At 41.4% G+C, this 11,159-nt stretch overlaps 1 protein-coding gene across 2 annotated transcripts; it reads right to left on the minus strand.

The window, feature by feature from the left end:
- Positions 1 to 1,439: 1,439 nt before the first annotated feature.
- POLR2M (RNA polymerase II subunit M) lies at positions 1,440 to 11,129 on the minus strand. 2 transcript variants are annotated; one of them, XM_036107024.2, is made up of 4 exons: positions 10,865 to 11,129; positions 8,121 to 8,294; positions 5,463 to 5,667; positions 1,440 to 3,629 (listed from the first exon to the last, which is right to left on the minus strand). In XM_036107024.2, exons 1-4 carry the CDS (start codon positions 10,975 to 10,977, stop codon positions 3,483 to 3,485), a joined length of 639 nt encoding a protein of 212 aa, XP_035962917.1. In that variant the 5' UTR covers positions 10,978 to 11,129; the 3' UTR covers positions 1,440 to 3,482. The 2 variants fall into 2 exon arrangements, with proteins under 2 accessions (XP_035962917.1, XP_035962915.1); XM_036107022.2 differs by having other exon boundaries at positions 8,121 to 8,768.
- Between the last annotated feature and the right edge of the window lie 30 nt (positions 11,130 to 11,159).

The following is an 11,159-nucleotide window of genomic DNA, read 5'->3' on the forward strand; positions in this document are numbered from 1 at the left end:
CTCTCCCTGCTTGTGTTCCTGCTCTCTGTCTGTCAAATAAATAAATAAAATCTTTAAAAAAAACCGATATTTTCATGACTTCAGGATAGGGAAAGATTCTTTCAAAAAAGACACTAAACATAAAGATTGGTAAGTTTGCCTTTAAGAATTTCTGTCCAACAAAAACACCATGAAGGAATGAAAAGTAATCCAGAGAGGAAGAGGTTATTTACAACAAATATAGCTAAATAATGATTAGTATCAAGAATACACCCTACAGATCAGTGAGGAAAAGGACAGCTGACACAAACACAATAGAGAGATGAACAAAAGTTTTGAATGGACATTTTTCAAAAGAAGAAATCCAATGACCAGTAAATGAAGATGCTCAAAGCCATTCCTAATTAGGGAAATGCAAAATAAAACTAAAATGGTGGGAATATTAAATGTTAAAGATATGCATACCTTATAACCCACCAATTGAACTCCTAGGTAAATACCCAACAGAAATGTTTATGTGCACAAAGATGCTCACTGCAGCATTGCTTATAATAGCCAAAACCTGAAAATATCACAGAAGTGCTTGCCACACTAAAGTGGGATTGATGGAGTGGTACATTACACAGCAACGAGATGAACAAAAAACACCCACGCGACATGAATTTTATAAGCAATGTTGAGTCAAAGACACCAAACGCATATACAGTAGGGTTCCATTTTTATAAGGCAAAAGTAGGCAAAACAAACTAGCCGTATTATTGCATACATAACTGGTAAGACCATTTTTTTTTAAAGGGGGGGAGGGAAGTATTACTCTAAGTCAGGATAGTAGTTAGCTCAGATAGTAGATAAATAGGGTATCCATCCACAGGGGCCATGGGGAGATTCCAGAGTACTGGCAGTAGCCTTTCTGCATCTGGTTTGTGATTACATTGCTGTTTGCTTTACCTATTAGACTGCACGCCTGTTTTGTGTACTTCTCTGGAGGTTATATTTGACAGAATTTAAAAGAATGAGGGAGAAATTGTATACTAAATATTAATGCTGATTAAATCCATAATTATTAAAATAGTGCAGTAAAAACTACAAGGCCCAGAAATAGGCCCACAGCACAAGATACGTGGGAATTTAATATTCTATTAATGACAGCATTACAAATCAGTGGGGAAATGGTGGTTTATAATATTCAACCAATTGGTCAGCTACCTGCAAAAACTAAATCTTACCTTATGCAGCATCCCCAAATAACTTGAGATAGATTAAAAATTTCCTTTTGAATTAAATATAAGTATAAAAGCGAAATTTTAAAAAAGTCCCAGAAGAAAAGAAGGATGAATACATATCCATCCTGGGGCATAACCGGAAAGGTAGACTCCTAAAGAAAACTTCTACACCGAAACACCACGAACTGTATTAAAAAGAAAATAACACACTAAAACAAGAACACAGGACAAAAGCTGGACATCTTAATTATTAAGAATTTATAGACCAATAAAAACAGCACTCTCCAAGAAAATTCAGTGAAGATATGAATAAGCAATGCTCAAAAGAATGAACATAAATGGTCAATAAACATGAAAAAATACTCACTCTTCATTAAGCAATCAAAGAAACATAAATTTTAAAAACCATCCTTTCCTGTAATTATTCAGTTTGCAAACACTTTAAATAGCAATTTTCAGTTCTGGGAGTTTGATATTGCTCGGAGGAATATAAAGGTACACAATCTTTGTGGTGAGTGATGTAGATCAAAAATCTCAAAAACTTATCTATACTCCCAACTAGCAATTTCACTTCTATAAAGGTATCTTCTAGAAAGAAATAATTTTTGTACAACGTGATTATCTTTTAAGATGTTAATCACATCGTTGTTTACAGTTTACATTGTAATGATCAAATTGTTAAATAATAAGTTGATTTTAAAAGTTATGGCACACCCATAAAATTGAATATTCTGTAGCTATCTCAAAGGCAAAATATTATGGGAAAATGTTTACCATACATAGAGCAGACTGTGAAACAATGTACAGTATGATTGCATTATTGAAAACAGAAACGTATAGAAGAGTATGTAAAGTGCATATACCCAAACCTTAACAGAGGCGCTCTCTGGGTGATCCGACTACAGAGGACTGTGTGTCCATGCATGGGAGCACTTCCACATTACTTGGCTTTCCAGATGTGTATCCTTCTATTCTCTAAAGAATAATTTTATGTTGTGAAATCCATTTACTACTAGTTTTTAAAAGTAGAAATCATAAATTTGTTAGCTCAGTATATTTTTACATTTCTGGGGGGAGGGGTGCTGGGGGGAGGGGATGGGAGGGGGATGGAAAGCAGTTAGCTGTACCTGGAAGTCCATGCTAGAGAACCGAGCCCTTCCTAGCACTCCTAAGTCTGTTTGCAGGAAAATGTCATATATGAAAGTCTCTTTTAAAGCAAGTTAAACTTAAACACCCGTAAAATATCACCATTAACATTATGAAGTTGCTCTAATTAATATTTTATTCTTCCTTTCAACACTGTTTAAAATCTCCAATATGTTAAACAAAGAATCTCTGATAACAACCATGTAATCCTTTAAAATTACATAAACATGTATACATACGAGACTGAGATTTCTGTAGCCTATATATGCCTCTTGGGGGGGGGGGAAGGCAATGCATTGACAATTCAACTGTAGCTTAAAAAAAAAAAAAAAATTGGTTTTCTTACCAAACTGAACCTGTCACCTCTTAGAGCAATGAACTCAAGTCAGGTCAAGCCTAAGAACAGCTCCTCCCTTCATCTACAGTCACCCTAGACTTCTCCTATACCTCGTGTCACTCCAGGCAAATGTGATCATCCAGAAAGACCATCCACCCTCTAGCACCAACTAAAAGTACTCCTATTCCTAATCAGAAGATAACATTCTTCCTAAGGGAAGACAGAAGAAGGAAACAAACATTTCAGAATTCTCTATTAAGTGTCTTCCTAGGTATTTCACATCCAATACACCTCATTAACCCCATGCAAACATGCATAAAATTCTCTAGACTGCTCCCTCCATTACTCGAAAAAGGAAGGAACTTTATCTTCCTAATTCATTTTAGGTGATGCCTGGGACAACCAAATATTTCACTGAAAGACATGTAATAAATGTAATAAATGCTATTCCAAAGAGGTAAGAATCAGGAAAAGAGCAGTTACCTGCTTCATTTGGCTTAGAGGAAAAAATACTGTGCTTACTATGTACTAAAATATCAGACCAACACACAACATACCGCAAAACTTTAATACAATATGGTTAAAACACAATATTCAAATATTAAACTTTTTAAGTACATGAAAGTCATCTTCTGAAAGACAAACTGGGCTATTTTTATAGCTACCTTTGTGTAACTTAAAAAAAATTCCTTCCCTCGAGAATGTCTGACACCGATCTTGATACTTGTTTGAAAATCTGATGTAAGATCATGAAACTCAACAGGCAGAGATTTAGGCAATGATTCCATTGCCCATCTTCAGAATTCATCTCCAGAGGACTGATCGTCATCTTCATCCCTCACTTCTCGGTACTTCCTCGAAGTCTCCCCTTCTGGATTATAGCTCTGCATCTTTATGTTCAGTCTTTCAGCTAATTTTTGTGCTGCGAGTTTGGCTTGCATCTCCTTTAAAACAAAAATCAAAGCAAAACGTTACACATTCACATTCTTTTCCCTACCATTTTTTCAATAAGAAGTCATTTAAAGAGAAGTGGAAATAAAGGGGCACACTGCTCCCCTCAGTGCTCTCTCTAGCAGTGTGCAAGTCTGAGGCTGTGCCTACCACAGATTGGGGGGGGGGGGACAATGCTGGTGAGGGCTACTAGCCTGCCACCGTCACGGTCAGACTACCATTAACAATTTTAAAACATGGACAGACTACCTCACAGACAATGCTGGTGAGGGCTACTAGCCTGCCACCGTCATGGTCAGACTACATGGTCAGACTAGAGACAGACAACAGTGCACTGAAATACGCCACCCCTCCGTGGGAAACTGAGGAACCCGCTGAGCGCTATGACAGTTATAAACGTGGACGGATTTTTAAGTATGGGGACACATGCATGTGTACATACACACTCACAGAGCAATTTCAACTATCAAATGTCAAAAATCATTAATGCTGTGTTGATTCTCTAAAAAAGAATCTTCTTTCCTAGATGAAATCACGGCTTTTAGGCTTGAGAGTTACATTTCAACGTCACAATGAAATCAAGAAACCAATACTTTTAAAAAGCCAACTATCCCTCTCCAAATTAAGTTCCCATGAAAATTACTACATGACAGAAAGTCCAAGTAAATTTTAGACACTGGCAATATGCTCATAGACACCCAAGGACAGGACCACTGACTGATGGCAGGTGGCAATGCCCATTTTTAATCTGGCTCTTCGCTTTTCTCATGCTGTTGCCCCTACAACTTGAACCTCTTTGTGTCCTTCCCCTCCGGCCATGATTATTCTGGGTAGGTAGGAATGAAGTGGGAGCTAATACCACTCTGCCAAGGAAACTGGTTTCGAAGGAGTTGAATTCAACCTAGAGATATCTTACGACTGGGACTTAAGATCATATAACAATTTAAAAACCAAGGGTGTAGTCATAACTAGACAATGAGGAAGAAAAATGGCTTTTAAAAAGAAGTGCCTTGGAAATGCCAATCCATGTGCCAAGGCTGAATAACAGCCTAGTTCTGTCTTGACCAGTGTCTAGTACCTGATTAAAATCTAGCTAAGCAATACTAGGAAGTTAAGCTGCTATTTTCGGGGAGGCTCAAACTACTACTAAGTATATTGGATGCTTTCTTTTCTCCCTCCAGTCTTCACACCTATCTTCTCCCATCTCATTATTCTGTACACAAACTGTCCATATACACGCTTAAGGTTCTATGCAGAACTCCCAGATCTTTGAAGTAAGTGCTATACAAAATTAAGTCACTAAAAGCAGGCGATTCTTCTGTCTTCACAAGGGCCTGCATATCGTGCTTTTAAGCTTAGTGTCCAAATGTCTGTTGGTTAACACCACACTACTCCTCCAATGTTACGCTCTTCCCTGTCCAGCAGGAGACAGAAACCTGGAAACATTTCCCTGATTCTTGGTTAGAGTCTACCACTGAGAACGTCTTGCATGGGGCTTACAAGGTGGAAGAAAGAGAAGCAAGGCTTCTACTAGCCTGACAGCATGGGCTTTAAGAGACTGGGGAATTCTGCAGTGGTCTCCCCACATTTCCTGGCAAAAACCGCTCTGCTGTGCATGTAGCTATGATCATCGCCAGCTGTGTCCTGCGGATCCAGCAACTTCAAGACTCTCAGAAAACTAGAGGCTCACATCTGAGAGCGAATGGCATGAGCTGACCATTTCTCGAGCACCCTTCTATTAAGTCCCATCCTCTTTGAACTTCCTGGAGTAAATTCTGACTTAGCAGCATCTAACAGAGACAAGAAACATTTAAAACTCTAAATACCTCATAACTCTGTTTCTGCTGTTTCTGAAGTGCCAAAGATTCTTCTATGGAGAGCAGCTGTGCGGGCATATGGTGAAGTGGCAGAAGCCGGGCTGCTGTAATGTCATCAAGATGCTTCTTATCCCTGAGCCGCCTTTCTTCCGAGGAGACGGGAGACCCTCCTCTCTGCCAATGACCAGATGAATCATTTTGCTGTGAAGGTAACCTGAAGGAGGGAAAAATCTGTTGTATCATCAGACTGTTTCTTTTTATAGACACATTTACAACATTCCCACACAGAAGCGGCCTTTAACCTTAGCAGTTAATTCTTCTACAAAGATAATAGTAAGGAGTTTACCAATATTTATATTCACAGATAAAAATCTTTCCTGTTTTTAAACATTTTTACTTCAGAAATGGGGAGTATCTAAACCAGCACCTTTGTGGAGAGTAATAGGACAATCCACTGTTTTAACAAATAGGTAGACTGATAGGCTCTTTGCATTATCCTTCGTTCTTCCAACCTTACACTTGAACTGAAGCCATCTTTCCATCTTTTCATTCAAAGAACATGCACGAAGGGGCCTGCTGTCCAGTAAAGGGAAATAAACTTGTGAACAGTTTCCGTGCAACATAATACCACCCGTGTAACACTACACAGAGGTGGTATACGTACTATACATACTGGTATGCTGGAACATAAAGAAGGAAACCACTGGTTCTAATAGGAGACAGGGAGGTTGTCAGAAAAGCTTTAAGAGTGAATTTTGAGGAGTCTTAGAATAATAAATGCTCACCATGTAAATGAGGGGAGGAGAGCATCCCAGCTGGGAGTGAGGGGCAACATGGTACAGCACAAAGGAAGTTCAGGGGGTGGGGTGTAGAGGAAAGGCTGCAAGATAAGGCTGGCAAGTAGACTGGGCCCAGTCCTCAGCGAAGAGTTCTATGTAATGGGTTCAGATTTGCATCATACGAATTTCACTCTAGCAGCAGTGGAGAAGATGGGCTAGAGGAGTCATAAGACTAGAGTCCAGAACAGGCCAGCTATAGCCCAAGAGAGGGATGAGAGCCTTCACTCTGACAGGAGGATGAAAACAAGAATTAGAGATGAAAGTCAACAAAATATATTATGTCGGTCTTTATAGCCAGCAGATATGGAGATGAAGCACAAGACACCTTGGAGAAAAAAAAGTGGTGGCACTATGAATTTAGGGAATATGGGAGGAAGTCAGCATGGGAAGAAATAAAGAGTTCTATGCTGTACATGATAAATCTGAGGTGCCACAGAACACCCACACGGCCAAGTTTCATAGGTAACTGGCCATGCAAATCCGAAGCTCTGGAAAGACCTAAGCTAGAGGGAGGTGAGGGGCAGCCACTAGCACCCAGGTACACGGAGCCACAAGGGCATGGAGGAGGCTAAAGGAAGAGCAGAAAAGGAGTCAAAGGCTGCTCACGCACAGAATCCCTCAGGCCACACTCGTCCAGGCCCAGCCTTTCCCGATCTGCTCTAATTGCACAGGAGGATCTGGCTCTCCCCACTGCCACTTCCAGCTAAATGACCACAGTAAAGAACCAGGATCAGTGTATCCTCTGATCGACTAGATGATGCTTCTGGTTTTGTCTTCCTGGAGGCGAGGAAATACACCTCACTGCACACAAGATGGGGAGATTACTCACTTTGAACATCAAGAGTACAAAGATTACTTTTTATTCCTACCTAAAAATTAGTGTAATATAATCCTGGTTTTTCTATAGAGAAGAAATAAAATGTTTTCAAGTTAAAAAAAAATGGCAGGGTTAATCTTTAAAGTTTTAAACTTTAAACTTTATAATAATTCTCTGGAAGTTTTAGGCACTTCTAACTAGAGGTTCTCGGCTTTTCAAAGAAACACAGTAGTGACTCAACTTTGTATATGATGTCACCTCCTGGTAAATACAGACAGATAGGCTAAATACGCTGGCTACTCCCTGCTGTGAACGTTACATCTGTGTACAAGTAAAGGAAATTCTTTTCTCTTCAAAGAGCTTTTCTTTTTTTGGAGATCTCAGAAACAAAACTATGACAAGGAACTCAGAAGCAAGGTTAGTTTACCCCTCCTGCCTCAATCTGTTTTTCAGTTTAACCCCTTCTCAGCTCCCTTCCCCCTCAAGTTGTTATGATACAGTTCAAGGTTCTTCCAAGTGTGTAGGCCTTGGGTTTTCACCTAGATCCTGAACTCTTTGAGGAGCAGGATCTTTACTTCTGTGTCACCCCAGCACCAGCTGCTTACCTATAGTGAGCACACAAATATTCTTTGCTGACAAGTCCATCAGCTTCTAAAGCTGCTTTTCCTTTAGCTTATAGTCTAATCAAAGGGGGAACTGCATACCAAAAAATTGTTGTGGAAAATAGTCATAATAAATTCTCTAACTCTGGGTTTAATATCAAATGTTGGCTAAGCACCCTGAAATTTAATACTCCACGTGCTATTTGAAACCTGTTCAATTATTTGGCTAAAAACTAAAGTACTTGTCAACATGAATCCTCCATTCCAGCCAGGCTGTTTCCACAATATGCTCTTTGCTAACTACAAGTAGGTCCCACACAAAGTCCACTGATCTGAAAGCATCCTTCCAATTTTGTGAGTTTAACAGGTGGTATGTTCCTGTGACAGGCCTGTTTCTGATAATACTTACACATTTGTTTTAAATTTATGTGGTGGGGGCACCGGGTTTTTGGTTCGAATTGCTAGCACTTCCATGAAATGAGGCTTCTTCTGGGCCCCACTACCAAGCCTTGCCACGTTCTCAGCACTCCAGTCCTCTTCTGAGTGCTCTTCACCTGAGTCCACAATTGTGATCCCTTGTAACCTATCAATAAACAGGTTGTCAGAGCCGCTCGAATTATCTTCTGCTTGCCTTGAAACCTGATGCTGAGGGAGACGCTCACTAGCTCCGGAGGAGGAAGGCGCACTGGCCCTGCTGCTGGAAGTTGGGCATATGCTTACGGTGTACTCAACCTCTGGAGCCTCTTCATCGCCTTCCGGAGGAGGCTGTACAAGTCCCCGCTGTTGTGAGGTGGTTTTAGATGACTTGATGCTACTTACAGAGGAAGAGCCACAAACTAGTGATGAAGTATCAAGTATCTGGTCAGAATTCTGGGCCTTTCCTGTGTCCACATCAACAACTGCAACTGCTCTTTGCCTTAGCTTACAGTCTAAACTAACAGGATGAAACAGTCCTCTTTTTCCTCTAACTTCTTCACATTCTGCAATGGCAGCTTTCAGTCTGGCAATAGAGTCTGAGATCTTTTTACCTTTGTCGGGCAATTTGCAAATGAATTTTCTGTTAAATGGGGGAAAAAAAACATGTATCTGTTAGAGCCATGTTTTTAAGACTTGAGATATAAAGACAAAGCATTATCCTCAAAGGGAGAAATATCTATCTTTAAGTCAAAAATCTGATTTCCAACTGCCTCAAAACAGGAATGAAGTAACAGTCATTATCTAAATACCCTAAAAAAACAAGGGGATGCAGGAATAAGGAATACCCCTCATTTGTCTAATTAGAATTTCAGCAAAAGTATCTTAAGCATATAATACTCTATAATATACTCCAAAACTTGCAGTTTTTATTTTTTAATTTTATTTATTTATTTGACAGAGAGATAGCGAGAGCAGGAACACAAGCAGGTGGGAGAGTGAGAAGCAGGCTTCCTGCCGAGCAGGACCCTGGGATCATGACCCAAGCCAAAGGCAGACACCCAACGACTGAACCACCCAGGCGCCCCAAAACTTGCAGTTTTTAAAGTGTGATGTCCAAGACCTTCCTGGCGAGGGGAGGTAGATGGGTCTGCAAGGTCAAAATTATTTTCATAATACTAAGCCATTATTTGCCATTTCCACGCTCATTTTCTTATATGGGTACAGCAGAGTTTTCCAGAGGCCACATGATATATCATTGCTCTGATGGCTAATCATGTGTATTCTTGTGTTTTAAAGATCTCTCACCTGTAATTTTCTTTTTTTTAAGCTTTATTTATTTTGAGAGAGCGAGAGAGAGAGATGGAGAGCGTAAGTAGGAGAGGCAGAGGGAGAGAGAATCCCAAGCAGACTCCCTGCTGAGCGTGGAGCCCAACTTGGGGGCTCCATCTCATGACCCTGAGATCATGACCTTAGTGGAAACCAAGAGTGGAACTCTTAATCTACTGTGCCACCCAGGTGCCCCTCTCACCTGTAATTCCTAACACACCAATAAACATCAGTAGATTTAACATACATAAAACAAGAGCTCCTTGGGATGCTCATAAGTCTTAACAGTATAAAGGGGTCCTTAAACCAAAAAGTTAATTTGCTGCTATAGATTAAAAACCCATTCTCACAAAGTCAAAGTACCTGTCCCTACTAGAAAGCTCCCAAATGGTCATTTGTCCCTTTTGCTGAATGACTTAAGTTCCTTTTCGGATTCTCTTTTCTTTATCCATATAAGAAATGGAGGAAAGATTACACCTCTGGCTCTCTATTCTTTCTTTCGCACTTACATTCCTTCCCACAGTTTCAACATTAACATCCCTCTCCAGTTGAGATTCCTGTATGTTCTCAGCCTTCTCTCCGGATCCTCATGACCTTCTCCAACTTTTAAGTACATATAATTAACTCTTCCCTCAACTTAGCACCCCCTCCCTAAGTAAAATCAACCTCAGAGCTATTCCCCAATTTTTCTGTTATTAGTGGTTCTCTATGCAAGCTGGAAACTTCAGCCATCTCCTTCAAATACATATCCAAATTATTCCATGCCTGATTTAGTTTTCCCAGTCCCACAACTACCCTTCTACAACCCCCTTGCTGGGAACTTCTCTGAAAATATCCTCCAGCTGTCTTCTGTCTCTCATTCCTTCCACGCTGCTAAATTAAGCTTCTTTCACTTTCATTATATTGTTCCCCTGATAAAGTCTTTAAGTCTGCCAGCTGAATGAGGCAAACTTTTTGTCTAATATAGCACTCTACGTCCCATTCTTTCCCTTTCCTACAGGTCCCGTAAAAACAGGATCTAGAGATGAAACTGACAAGATGTTTTGGGCACGACACGGACGGCAAGCGGCGCGGGGGTACACAGGGATTTAGGATACAGACCCTCCCTTTAGGGAACCGTCTCAGTAGCCGGGTAATTAAAACCAACAAGAAGCTAAGGGAACAGCTGAAACTCTTAAGCAGCCTTTCAGCACGCTAACCATCCCCACCCGCGCGCGGTACGTGCCAAACCAGGACGCGGTCCGCTTTGCGGCTGGAGGCCGTCCACTCGCCGGCGGGACTGGAACGGATCTGACTGAGGCAAGGTCACCTTCCAGGGAAGGGAACCCGATGTGGGGGAGGGGAAGGAGCGCGTCCCAGGGAGACCGAACCGAAGAAGCCTGGCGGTGACTCGGCGGGACCCAAGCTTACTCGTTGCGCAAAAGTCTCTCCTGGCGCTTCAACATCTCCCGCAGCTCCGCCAAACTCCGCCGCCCCAAGTCCTCGGGAACTTGGGGCTCGAAGCCGCGGGCCAGCGAGGACATTCTGCGGGGGCTGAGGCTGGCGAGGCGGCGGGCACTCGGCTTCCTCGGCAGCCCCCGCTGCTAGCGCCGGATCCGCTGCCGGCGTGGACTCCGAGGCACGAGCGGGAGTCGCCATTTTCCCGGAAGAACAGGTCTTCTTCGAGCCGAATCGAGCTTTATTCAAACACCGGAAACAGACACAG

This window comes from Halichoerus grypus, chromosome 8 (assembly GCF_964656455.1).
Source record: "Halichoerus grypus chromosome 8, mHalGry1.hap1.1, whole genome shotgun sequence".
Taxonomy (NCBI): Eukaryota; Metazoa; Chordata; class Mammalia; order Carnivora; family Phocidae; genus Halichoerus; species Halichoerus grypus.